The sequence below is a fragment of the Anabas testudineus genome, chromosome 24 (genome assembly GCF_900324465.2).
Source record: "Anabas testudineus chromosome 24, fAnaTes1.2, whole genome shotgun sequence".
Taxonomy (NCBI): domain Eukaryota; kingdom Metazoa; phylum Chordata; class Actinopteri; order Anabantiformes; family Anabantidae; genus Anabas; species Anabas testudineus.
The window spans coordinates 1,785,596-1,799,056 of NC_046632.1; the positions used below are offsets into that span (position 1 = coordinate 1,785,596).

General features: G+C 45.7%; 2 protein-coding genes across 3 annotated transcripts in view; one reads left to right on the forward strand and one right to left on the reverse strand.

Moving 5' to 3' along the window:
- tab2 (TGF-beta activated kinase 1 (MAP3K7) binding protein 2) overlaps positions 1 to 2,086 on the forward strand; it is a 33,773-nt gene extending 31,687 nt beyond the window's left edge. Inside the window, exon 7 of the mRNA XM_026341729.1 lies at positions 9 to 2,086. Within this exon, the coding sequence (XP_026197514.1) occupies positions 9 to 148 (140 nt within the window). The 3' untranslated portion in view covers positions 149 to 2,086. The remainder of the gene's footprint in view (positions 1 to 8) is intronic.
- Positions 2,087 to 4,465: 2,379 nt separating this feature from the next.
- Positions 4,466 to 13,032, reverse strand: LOC113149536 (endoribonuclease ZC3H12A). Of its 2 annotated transcripts, none has more exons than XM_026341730.1 (6): positions 12,127 to 13,032; positions 10,500 to 10,929; positions 8,380 to 8,519; positions 6,803 to 7,037; positions 6,538 to 6,644; positions 4,466 to 5,773 (listed from the first exon to the last, which is right to left on the reverse strand). In XM_026341730.1, exons 2-6 carry the CDS (start codon positions 10,802 to 10,804, stop codon positions 4,911 to 4,913), a joined length of 1,650 nt encoding a protein of 549 aa, XP_026197515.1. In that variant the 5' UTR covers positions 10,805 to 10,929; positions 12,127 to 13,032; the 3' UTR covers positions 4,466 to 4,910. The 2 variants fall into 2 exon arrangements, with proteins under 2 accessions (XP_026197515.1, XP_026197516.1); XM_026341731.1 differs by lacking the exon at positions 12,127 to 13,032 and adding an exon at positions 11,053 to 12,119.
- Between the last annotated feature and the right edge of the window lie 429 nt (positions 13,033 to 13,461).

The window sequence follows — 13,461 nt, forward strand, 5'->3', positions numbered from 1 at the left end:
CGTCACAGATGCGGGCAGTAAGATTGTGAAGCCCACTGCAGACCAGGAGGAGGATGAGGGGGCGCAGTGGAACTGCACGGCCTGCACCTTCCTCAACCATCCTGCCCTCCACCGCTGTGAACAGTGTGAGTTCCCGCGGCACTTCTGAGCCAACGAGGCTGCGACACACCGCCGCCCCTCCTCCGCCCGCTCACCTGCCTTCGACAAGACTAGATTAGAAAAGGGGCCTTTCTGTTTCTTCCTTCCCTACGTGTATGAAACTGGGATGGGGCATAGTCACAGTGCATTGTCCGGCCTGTTCTGTTTAGTTTTTCTTTCCTCTGTAAGGTTTGTAGAATGCTGTCCGCTGAAGGCTTGACTGGATAGTGTTTACAACTCGTTTCCTCCTAAAGACTCGGATGATACCTCACCTTAGAGACTCGGATTGCATGGGGGTCACGTCCCCCTTTTTTCTGCTCGACGGGTGACACTTTCTCCCCGGGGATACCTCGCTGCTCCCACTTACAGTATTACGAGCGTGGCCCCGCAGTGTGGCGGCACACATCCCTGACACATACACACACATCACCAGGTGCCAACGTGCTTTTTGCTGAGCTAATATTTGTGTTTCTCTTCCTCTGCGGTGGCACGACTGGGGAATTTGGGAGCTGTGTTTGGCCTCCGCTCTCCATCTGAAGGGAAAACTAACAGACTACTCGTGGACCTAAAGTTTGTTTGCTGTTTTTTGAGGATGTGGAAGGGGAAACTGGCAGAGTCTCTGCCACTCAAACGTGCCTCTTGTTTTTTCTCCTTCAGTATCCCCTTTCCTGTGCCTTCAGTCATGAGTTAAAGAAAAAGAAACTACGTTGCATGCTTTGTGTACAATACACGGAGGCAGAAACTCCCTTTGAGCTTTTAACTGTACATAATTTTAGAATGTGCCTTAAAAGCCTTCTTTCTCACACTATGAATCACTTGTATTTCCTGTAAGTATAGCTTTATAGACTTTATTAACTTTTTTTGTTCTGTTTCCCTTTTTCAAACAAATAAGCACCATGCTCCCTTTTTAAGCTTTTTACTTGATATCTGTGAGAGTTGAAGCCTTGCAGAAGCAGAGGAGCAGAGCAGTAAAAACCCTCGCAGTCATCACGAAGCTACGTCTGCCAGGTCCGTTCATCGCTTGTGGATTTGCTCAGTTTCCTGTGTACAATCTGCAGATGCAGCAAAGTGGAAGGCGATTTTTTTTTTTTTTTTTTTTTTTTTCCTCTGTTTGTTTAGTTTCTTTTTTTCTTATTTTTCCCCCAGGGCACCAAATAAGTTTGGGTCTGTCAGGGGAGGGAACAGGGGTCAAAAAGCAAAATTACAAAGTGCTATCTTATCTGACAACTGGAATGTAGGTTTAATGTTTGGGGGACAACTACACCTCAGTGCAAAGAGACACTCATTTTCCAGTAGAATCAGGATGTTAGTGCAGATTGATGACAAAGTGCTCCCGGAACAACATATTGTTGTACACCTGAGTTGTGTTTCTGTGAGGTACCAAAGGTCAGAGTGAATATTTTTCTGTTTGAACTGTTATATTGTCAAAATATTCCTATGGGTGCCAAGACAGAAAACTGTTTTTTTGCTAAGTGTAAGCACAACATGACTGTCCTCTCTGTCTACTCTTATTGGCTCACTTCATCCTCCTAAGCTTTTATTGACGAGGGTGATTCTAAAGTTTACTTATTGCCATTAACTTACCTTAACTGTGGAGTAGTTACTTTTTTCCACCTTTGTGAAGCGTTGCCTTGCATTAGTACCTTTTAGAACTCTTTGAATTTGTATTGATAATCGACTCTGTCACATCAAAGTGCCACTTTGAAAACCAAAATCATTGCATTTTGTAGAAGATGAATTATTGTCTCTTAAGCACTTATGCCATAAATTTTTTCCTTTTCCCAACCCAACAAAACCAGTTTTCAGCTTTATCTGCACCTTGGTGTGAAGAGGCAGTTTATTCATGTTTTATTAAATGGAAAAAATAATAATAATTTGGATATCTAAAGTGTTTTTTGGATTTTAGCTGGGAAACTGTCATTGTAACAGATAAGTTATTTGTAAAAATAATAAAAAAAAAAAATCTATTCTGAATCGTTTTAGTGTGTGTTGTGATGCTACTTTTCTCCATTAGATGGCAGCAACAGCCTGCTTATCTGTCACTAATTAACCAGCAGGTGAATGTTTGCAAGTCTTCACGCTGTTCACGTTGTGATGGTTTTATAGAAGTTAAAGGGGCAGGCTGTGTATTTTATACATACAGATAATTTCCAAGGGGATTAATGAGGAATAGAAATCTATACAACCCTTAAATCTGGAGATTGGTGTTGGTAAAGATGGTAACAGCAGGTCCTTCAGAACCCGTCTTTCTCCGGAGCACTAGTAGCATCAGAAACATTAGTGGTTCAGGAGAACAGGGAATCTAAAAGTAAATTTAGTATTACATCTGTGCCATGAGCATTTCTAAAATGTTTTGATTTATTTCCAATTCATTAGAAAATAAAAAGGTTTTATTTTAACAACTTCCCTAAAATCAGTGCTCAGTATGTTTTTGCACTCTTTATTTTGATATCTGTCCTTTGAAATTAAACATACAGTGGCAAGAAAACATTTGTGAACCTTTTGGAATTTCATGGTTTTCTGCATGAATTTGTCATAAAATGTTCTCTGATCTTCATCTAAGTCAAAACAATAGAAAAACACAGTCTGTTGAAAATAATAGCACACAAACATGACATGTTTTCATGTTTTTATTGAACATAACATGTAAACATTAACAGTGCAGGGTGGAAACTTAGGTTGGACTTAATAACTGGTTGACCCTTCTTTGGCAGCAATAACCTCAACCAAACGTTTCCTGTAGTTGCAGATCAGACCTGCACAACGATCTGGAGTAATTTTGGACCACTTCTCTTCACAAAACTGTTTCAGTGTAGCAATATTCTTGGGATGTCTGGTGTGAATGGCTCTCTTAAGGTTATGCCACAGCATTTGAATCGGGTTGAGGTCAGCACTGCATCACCCATCCTCTGTGGAGCTTCAGTTGGCGACAGATGGTCTTACGTTTTCTTACAAAATGTCTTGATAAACTCTGGAATTCATTTTTCCTCAATGACAACAATCCGTCCAGACCCTGAGGCAGCAAAGCAGCCCCACACCACGATGCTCCCTCCACCATGTTTTACAGTGGGGATGAGGTTTTGATGTTGGTGTGCTGTGCCTATTTTTCTCCACACATAGTGTTGTGTGTTTTTTCCAAACAACTCAATTTTGGTTTCATCTGTCCACAGAATATTTTTCCAGTAGTGCTGTGGAACATCCAGGTGCTCTTTTGCAAACTTCAAACGTGCTGCAATATTTATTTTGGACAGCAATGGCTTCCTCCGTGGTGTCCTCCCATGTACTCCATTCTTGTTTGATGTTTTCCTTATTGTAGACGTGTCAACAAAAATGTTAGCATGTGCCAGAGATTTCTGTAAGTCTTTAGCTGACACTCTAGGATTCTTCTTTACCTCATTCAGGATTCTGCGCTGTGCTCTTGCAGTCATCTTTACAGGACGACCACGCCGAGGGAGAGTAGCAACAGTGCTGCAACAGTAAACCCAAAACTGGGTTAGGGTTAGGGTGTGTTTTTAAAGGGCAGGACAGCTTTCAGCAACACATCCAGCTAGGGGTTCACATACTTTTTCCACCCTGCACTGTGAATGTTGAACATGTTATGTTCAATAAAAACATGAAAACATATAATGTTTGTGTAGTATTATTTTCAGCAGACTGTGTTTTTGTATTGTTGAGTTAGATGAAGATTGGAGCACATTTTATGACCAATTAAGGCAAAACTTCACTTAACCCCAAAGGGTTCACATACTTTTTCTTGCCACTGTACGTGAAAAACAACAGTACGTTGACAACTGTTGCTACACTACCTTAAATCAGCATGTTTGCAGGCATTAGACCTGCTGTGTCATCACTGGTACTCAAAGCTTTTGACCAGCAGAGAGCAGCAGCAGCAGCAGCAGCAGCAGTTGTGATGCGCTTCTACACCGTGAGTCCCAGACAGTCATACGTGACAGTTTGAACGTCTGGCACTAACACAATGAGCATTCATCTGCTCCACCTCTCTGGTTTCACATGTTGGACCTGCTGCAATGATGTGCTCCCATTTAGACACAACAACATTAGGTGCTCTGCACTTGTATTATTCTTTTCTACTTATTAGTTCCTGAAACACTTTACACTTCCTCTTATTCTCACATTTAGTGTCTTGTCCATGTCTTTAACATATGGGCAGGAGGAAGCGCTGGGGATTGAACCACCAACCCTGGTACATTGACATTTTAACTACATTTCTCTGCTCATGCTCACTGTTTACATTTTAAACTGGGGAAATATAAAGTATGTTAAAGGGGTGTCATGTAGTCTTGGTAATTTCCACCTCAGTCAGTAATGAGAGTTCTATTTCCTGCTGCTTTTATTTCACAGTCACAGCAAAACACAAAATTCACATCAGAAACAGGTCTGTGATTGTTCTTTACAGAATTACAGAGTATAGAGTTCCTCACTTTGAGGCAACATGAGAAAAACAACACATGCTGCTTTAATAAAACAACCGTCAGTGCTACAATAAGTAGCATGTATGGAGCGTAGTGCATTGCACTTTTACACTGGGAGAAATAAATAGCATCCAAAGTGCTACATTTTTCAAGACTTCACTAGATTGAGTCACTTTTTTAATGCTTTGAATAAAGGGTACGTTTGGAATGTGTTCCAGGAAGAGTTTTAGTATGATTCATGGTCATATACATTCACTTTTTTCAGTTTTCACTGCATCTGCGTCTGGGATGAGAACTCCAATGTGGGCTCAGGTTGAGTAAATAGTCAAAGTCTGTAATCTAGTAGGAGATGTGGCTGGTCCTGTATGTCTGCATGAGAGAAATCAGTTTGGACATGTCTGAGATGTGCGGGTAAGCGTTCATGACTTGCTCCACTGTGCTCTGGGGGAAGAGGGTGCTCAGCTGGCTCCTCAGGCCCTTCCTCTGCTCACTGGATGGACTTTTAGCCTGGCCACTCACCCTGGCACTAGAGGGGCTGCCTTGCCCCCAATGGTCGCTGTGCACTCTGTGGGTTTGTCTGATGGAGGGCTGTGTGAAGTACGACTTGTCTGAATAATGACCAGGATACTCCTCGTTATGTGGAGGCAGAGCTGGGCAGGAGCTCCATGCTTGGTGGTAGCACCTGCACTGGCTGTAGACTGTATTTTGATGGGGGATGTATCCTCCTCCGTTCGGACAGAGCCTCTGGTTGTTCCCGCTGTAGGAGCCAGGGAGGGATTGAGGGAGGGAGTACTCGTCATGGCTCAGGTTGCAGCTAGGCACGCCGCTACTGTAGCTGTGAGGAAGGCGCTCCATGCTGTAGCCAACGTCTTGGATATAAAGCCCAGCCATGGAGCCCTCCATGGAGCTGAAGGCCTCGTCTACATCGGAGCTCGGGCAGTTGTGGAGGCTGGTGTTGGGTTGGCTTCTCGAGCTGGGTGAAGCCCTGTGCGACTGGTCCTCCACGCTCAGAGGTGGGGTGGTGGATGATGCGTATCGGTGCTCCGGCTGGTACCCGTGCACCTCCTGCAGGCTCGGTTTGGGCGAGAAGTTCTTGGCTCTGTCTCTCTGTGCCCTCAGCTCGTCGGCCACAGGGAGCTGGGACTGGTTGACGCGCTCTGGGTGGTAGAACTTGCACTTCACACCGTAAGTACACTTTTTTCCTGAAAGAAAGAAATAAGATGCTATTCATGAACTTTTGAATCACCTGCACCGCTGGAAACACACTTAACAAACTCAATGCATCTTATTTGGTTTTAACTACAACAGATGGTTTATTATGAGGCGTCACTATGAAATAAGGAAGGATGAGAGCACACAGTTCTTCCTACTGGCTGACAGAATCTTTGTTTATGTTCCAATGACTCAACACAGTGCAGCTTCAGTTTGGGCACAACTTCTACTTTTTCACTTGTCTTTTGAAAATCTTGAAATTCCAACTTGTGTTGATGTTGTGGGACTTTCTTTGAGGGTTGAGAAAACATTTTGGTATTACGAAACGCCTCCTGAGTCACTTGAATAACCCGACACGGTGCCACACTTCTCAGATTGGCCGCCAACAGAGTTCAATTTGTAAAAACATTGTGAAGCAGTGTTTAGGGTGTAGTGTTGGACAAGAATCAGCCAATGATCATTTCAGGCTTAAAAATAAGGTGCACCACCTTCACGTAGCAGCAGCGGTGTAGCCCTGCAGACACTCTAATGTCAAAGTAACACTTTTACCGTTTGAAGACTAGTTCCAACTGCAGGTCATAAGTGCTCTGGAATCAGTGATTGCAGTGGAAGTTGGACTGTAATGACCTTGTTACTAGTTCATATGAGAAAATGAAAACTGCTAAATACTGATGCACATAAAACTTCATACTCCCAAATGCTGATTATCCCTTTTTTTTTTTTAGTGATGTCTGAAAGAAGAATGTGAACTAACCATATGGACAGTGCTGCAGCTTGTTGTCTGATGTCCACGGCTTCTTCCTCAGAAAGTCATCAATGGTTGGACCATTTCTGCCCAGAGGATCATCAGGAGGCATGAACCTGCACCAGCACAGATACGCAGTTAACATTAAGTGACATCAGTGCAATGAATGCTGTGATGCTGGGGCTCAAATCTATCCAGGCAACAAGGTCCCTCTTTATTTAAATCCCAGGCTGTGCACGTCCCCTTCGTGCAGCCTGTGTCCCATCAGTCTTACTTGTCATTGGCGAACGTGTACATCAGCAGCCTCTCCTCGATGAACTTCTTCCACTGCGGATTCTCCGTCTGCAGGTCGCGGTAGTTGTCGTTGGACACGATGATGCCGTCTGAGTCGAAGGCCAGCTTGATGATGTAGCGGTCGTCATAGCACACCACCCTCTTCCCGTTCACGCAGCGAGACGGTGTGTACACCAGGATCTTTCTCCTCTCCAGCTCGTGGAGAATATGTTGTTCTAGAGGAGACACGAGAATGTTAAAGGCTTATTAGTAGTTACTACCACAGCAATCACCTGGTGTTCCCTGTGTCTGGGGAAAAAGAGGTGTGGGTGAATTTAAAAATCAGGTGCACCTGACTGTGTGGGTGGAGGTAAATTACTGGGCTTAGTGTTTCTCAGGAATTCACATCAGTATGGTTCATGAATAAAACTAGTAATGCGCATATGTAAAAAGTTAAAGGAGTGGAAGTGCGCTGGGTAAAGTGCAGCTTACTGCTTTTAGGAAAAGAAAGAAAACTGTATTTTCAGCCGACTTGACCCAACATGAATAATCTCTGTATTTTAGTCCCACTTCCTCATTTTTCAGCTCCACTATGGGCAAATTCCCTGGACGTCAATCTGAGCTGGGCTGCAGCTGCCAAACAGGATGAACATAATAGGTGGATGAGAATTTACCAGCAGCCATCAGTTACGTGCCAAAGTGGCAGACAATATGCCAAGAGAGCTAATGTCTCAGCATGCATGTGAGAGAGACGCCAAGCGTTGCCCGGTGGCTTCTCTGTTCTCCTGAGGCACATGTTTTCTATAAAAAAGAGCTTCATTTCATGTGAAATTCTCTGACGAACTAAAAACCATCCTCACCGACAACATAACAAGTCGGTTTTCCATTAACGCTGTTGGTTTCAGAATAGTTTTCTTAAAAACACATCAAATAATGCAAGTGAAACCAGAAGTCAGCACGAAGTCAACAAGATAACAGCGAGCGATAGCTGAGCGACGGTGGGAGTGGATGATAGAGAGGCTGCAGTGACGTGCACGTTGAAGCTGCACTTATTAACATGGATTCCACTGACACAGCATCAAATCACAGATTTAAACATGTCGTCATTCGAGGAAGGAAAAATGTACATTTACCTTTATTATCTGTAATTATCAGCTCTGTTCAGAATCTGAATGTTGGCTGCTTCGTGACATCAGGACAGTTAACACTACAGTGAAAGGCACAAGCTGAGGCTAGTTCCACGCTGAACACACAGGAGAAAGTCATGCACTCCTGACTCTACTGTCAGTTGTTGCAGCCAAATAAAGCCTTTAAACGTTGCGGTTGATCCTGATTGGCAGTGTGAGAATAGCAAGGTTACTGTGTTTGTTGTGTGGGACGACTTCCTCAAACAAAGCACATCCATTGTGTTTCAGCCAGCAGCAGCATCAGCATGACGTCACAGGAGAATGAGGTCAGATTTGAGGAAGGTGCGTACGAACCAAACCACATAACTAAAATAAGACACAGGGAGTTCTTAGATTTGGTGGCATTTCCCTTTAAGTGAGCTGACGCCTCAGCTGGGTCAGGTGACCTCACCTGTGATGGGCGCCTCCGGCCTCGGCTGCTCCTTCCTCCACAGGGGGACGAACACGGTGATGTCGCGCACCCCTTTGTCCAAGAACCAGTTCACCGCCAGCTGGAGGCCCTGGCAGGAGAACACCTTCTTGTCGCCATGGCTACAACACAACACAAAAGCCAGAGATGATTAAAAAGAAGAAAAATTACAAAAACTGACTTCTTCTTTTGTGCTTCTGGGCACGTTACACACACACAAACACACACACACATCTCTTCTCCCTTTTCAGGAAGTAGATGCTGTGTTGAAAGGCACAATTGCAAAAGCACGATGAGTAACAGTGAGAACTGAGACTGTTCACGTGCATCTCATTGACATTTTACCGTAAGTGGCTGCTCTTTACAACACAGCAAACATTTCTGACTTGAGAAAAGTCTTAGAAAAACACCAGAAGTCAAGTCCTGGTTGGCTTTTTTTCAACTTTCCTACTGTGTCACGGCCTCTTGTGTTACCGTCATTATCAGTAAGCCGTGTCAGCAAGTGCTGCAAAGTCTGATCTGCTTTGTGTTTGCCAGGATAGGTTACCTGTGCGTCCTCTGAAATCCAAACCTATTGTAACGCTCCCATTACAGGGGGGGACACTCAAGTGCTGCCTAGGTTGTAACTAGATCGTTTTGCCTGCAGGAGAAAGTAAAAGGCTCAAGAGAGCACTCGTGTGGGTGTGTGTGTGGGACTTCCCCTTTTTTTTCCGTCAGCAGGAAGTTGTGAGACACTTTGCATACAACAGGTACCAAGGACAAGACCTGGCATGAGATAGTGTAGTTTATGGATTCCAAATAAATAGATCTGTGCTGCATAACTTCACTGACATGTCGTAAAGTTTACTTTGAATGGAGAACATTTCCTTGATGGAGGAGATTGTGAACAGTCCCAAATCTGATCTGTGCTGTGAGGTAGTCGCACGGTTCACATTCAACATGATCACAGCCGTCAGGTTTGAGATGTGTGTTTAAGAAGAGTAATAATGAAATATGAGTCTCCTCAGCTGCTGAGTGCTCCGGTACGTCATGACTAGACTCTGTTCATGTCTGCTTCATGTCATCAGAAGAGATTTTCTGCTGGTCACAGCTGCCTGATGCTGCGACCGGAAACATTAAAGCTGCACGGGTGAAAACCAAAACAGTCTAAAGAGAGGTTAAAACCTGGTGTACAGCTGAGGTAAACCAGGAGGGCTAATGAGGGCTAGCCACATCTTTTACATTACTCATACTCATTTTATCCATGTTGATAAGGGCACCTTTAAACTAGCTCATTTCTTCTGTTGATCTGTTGCAGGCGGTGAGTTTAAAAACAGATCAGCTTTATGGGAATGGCTCTGCTCCTTCCTCGACTTCCTTAAGTCCTGAAACTGAACAACAAGAATAACCCTTCACTGGTCGTAGTCTGTGTCAACGAGGTGGGACAATGGGATCGTTCAGGTGAGAAGTAGCAAGCGTTCACGTCAGGTTTGCAACAGCCCAGGACACGTCCGTGCAACTCTGACGAGGAACAGACAGAGGTTTCCTGGTGACGGTCTCTGTCACGGTGGGTGAGATTTCCCATCAGAGGCCAGATTCTGCTAATGCTGCTCCACCTGGGTGGAAAGGTGTGGCACTGAATACTTCAGCCCTCCTTCCTCTTTCAAGTCAGCTCACGTCCTTACAGGAACACGTCTTGTGAAAATGTCTCTCTTTTGTTTTCCACTTCGAGCTCGCAGGGTGTCCTCCTCCTACTCGCCAAGTTGTTCGTTTGACTCAACAGCTTCCTCGTTACCTGCTCGGTGGGGGGGGTTTCAGGCACCGTCAGGCTGTAGCAGGGCTACGAGTCGCACCAGAGACGGACCTGATGTGAAAATATCCACTCATGTCTGACATCAGGTGATTTTCAACTGAGTTGACAGAATTTTTTCACTTCCCGTGTTTAAGAGGAAGTGTGATTAAAAATCTGTGAACTGAAACATTTGACATAAACAGAGACGCCGGCCTCAGATGGAAACCATCGATTTGTAATAATAACTGATATACTGGTGTACTGTTACAACACACTTCCCATGATGGGAACACTGGTCACACACAGACTGACAGCAGCAGAGTGGACTCACCTCATGGCCACGTTGCTTCCGTCTATGACCACTGGTCTGAAGCCGGCCGCGGCCTCTCTGTCCGCCCTGGGCCTGGGCTGGCCGGGACTGGGGCTGCAGCCTCTTGGCACCAGCTTGGGACTGTTGGGGACGCTCCTGTCGCTGTAGGTGCGAGTGTGGCAGGTCTTTATCAGCTCCTCCAAGATGTCGTTGGTCTGGGCGTCATGTTTGAGGCTCTCCAGGACCCTCACGATGTCACTGTGAGAGTATCCTAACTTGAGGAAGCGCTCCACTGTGGCGTGCTGCTGCTGCTGCTGCTGATCCATCGCAGGGTTCACAACAGCCTCCTCTCTCTCGTCTCGAGTTCTCAGGACTGCCTGTGCAGAGGGTGGGGGGGGGGAATCCTCTTCGCCTCCTTATTCTGGCTCAGCAGTGTCTCCACGGTGACGGCCTGTGTTTTGGAAAAGTTGACAGGTGTCAAAAGAAGAAGAAGAAGAAGAAGAAAAAAAAAGTAGGGGGTGGAGGCAGAGGCAGAGCCGGCCTCTGTCACTGTAAGCACAGGAAGTGGTCTCACAGGGGTTTTTGGACTAATCAGTTGTGGTTTGGAGTCGCTGATAGGATCTGCTCTGCTCACCGCAGCCTCATGACTGCCAACGCAAGCGCAAGCTCTGCCTGACGTCACGCCGGTTCAGAAAGCCCCCGTCACAGCGCAGGAGGAAACCGAGGGGTCTGCACTGAGCTCTGGTCTAGTTGGAATCCCTCCCGAGTGGCACCGAGATCAGCTGCTGTGGCAAACATGAATGAATGGAACCAAAAAGGGGGGGGGAGGGGGTCACACATTTTATGGCACTTGGTGGAAAACCCCCTGAACTTCACAGCCAGGGAGACGACGCGCACTGATGCGTTTGAAATGCCAGATGACTGACCCCCCCACCCCACTTCTTCCACTTCCACTCATCCCGGCAGAGCATGAAAACACACTGTGAGAGCACAGGGAAGGTGTGTCGAGCCGAGAGCTCGCTGTGAACTGAACAGAACACTCTCATTGTTTCCACACACAGCACATCCATCATTCTTCAAAGCGCCTCATTCTTGATGGTTGTCAGAGACATGTTTGAATAAACCTTTACTGTCAACCTGACATGTGAGGTATGAGGAAATTAAATAAAAAAGAAAAACGCAAGCACAGTCGTCAGGTGTTCCTCATCCCATACTCCTCGCACGCCGTGAAACGCACAGTGACGCCTGAAAGCTGAGAATGTTTTCACCAGAGAACATCGTTCCCCGTGCAGAGGAGACTCAGCTTTGCAGAGTCTTGCTACAAACCTGCACCAAACCACATCCTCAGTAGCTGAGTTAACGTTTAGTTTAAGTGTGAGGCCGTGTAGTCAATATGAAAACTGGAAAATGAATGGTCCCCACATGTCTAAACTCCTACAGGCTCTGCAGCTTCACACACACACACACACACACACACACACACACACACACACACACACACACACACACACACACACACACACGGCATGCAGTTCAAAGTGACCCTGACGTCCTCCCAGCCTGGAGCAAGACTGAACAAGACCTGACTGCAGCCTCACAAACAGCAGAACTAACCTGGGACATGACTCAAGTCTGACTTTCTACTTACCCATTCAGTGAGTGGTGGATCCGAGCCCCTCTCTCTGTGTAGGAGCGTATGTGAGAGAGTGTGTGAGAGAGTGTGTGCGAGTGTGTGTGAGAGCTGCTCTCAGTCTGTCAGTGAGTCGCTCTGAAAAGCAGCCCGGTCTGTGTGAAGCTGCTCTTATTACTCATAGGAGGAAGTGAGCGCTGGTTGCTGAGAAAACAAATCTCTCTGTGACCAGCAAGGAAGAGATATGCCGAGTGAATTTGTTAACGCCACTTCCTTGTCAGGAGTCGAGGGGTTGATGTGGGAGCCTGAGGGATTTCTTTTCCCCCCCGTCTGATCCGTGGGGGTTGTGAAGCTCTTCCTGGTGTGCTGTGATGTGTTCAGTGTCTTCCACAAAGCAGCGCAGGACACCGGCTGAGCTGAGCTGTAGGCGTCACACTGTTGAGACTCTCACAGTCATTCTGATTCTGTTTTTCTGCAGACTGTAAATATGTCAGGACGCTTTATTGGCTGTTCTACTGAACTTTCCACCGCCGTCACACATGTCTTCAGATGTCAACACACAGAGCAGAGAGCACAACACTACCTGAGCGCTTGATACTTAAACAGGCAACAAGAAGAGTGAAGTGTGTGTCACCTGATCCTGGCGACAGCAGAGAGAGAATGACTTTAAAGAGTGGAGTTGGCCGAGCAAGCTGAGCTCAGGACGTTTGTACCTGGGGCCAAAAATAGCAGAGCGTGGTGTTTGTAAGATTCCCTCTAGGAATCACAGAAAAATACTCGTAGCAGTGGCGACGGAATTCAATCCCAACACGTTAGTGTCACTGTTGTTGTTACTAAAGGTCGTCTGAAAGCGTGACTTGACATAATGGAACAGAGTTTACCTGAAGTGCCTCTGGTTCTGAGAACTGAGCCGATCAAAGTACACGAGTGTTTGTGCTCACACACACACACACACACAGTTGTTATGGTGCTTCTGATTTCTTTGGATACACACTGAACGTCCCCTCTTTTCCCAAAAAACAAACAACTGACTTTTGTTGTGTTTGTGATGTCACAGCTCGATGACATCACGAGCAAAGTGAAGACAGGCAAAGTTTAAACCTGGACAAAATGCAACAAGGAACAGGAAGCAAAACTGCCTGATCACAATGAAAGAGCAATTCGATGCTGCCTTCAGTTTTCTGGTTTGTCCTTAATCTAACCAGGATGTTGGTCATGCAAAAAAAACAAAACAACCAGGCTGTGTGTGTGTGTGTGTGTGTGTGTGTCTGAGAGGCTACAACCTGGCTGAAGCTGCTTTAAGGGGTTAGTTATTTATAGTTGCTATAAAGAATCAACCATGGTTCGACAGTT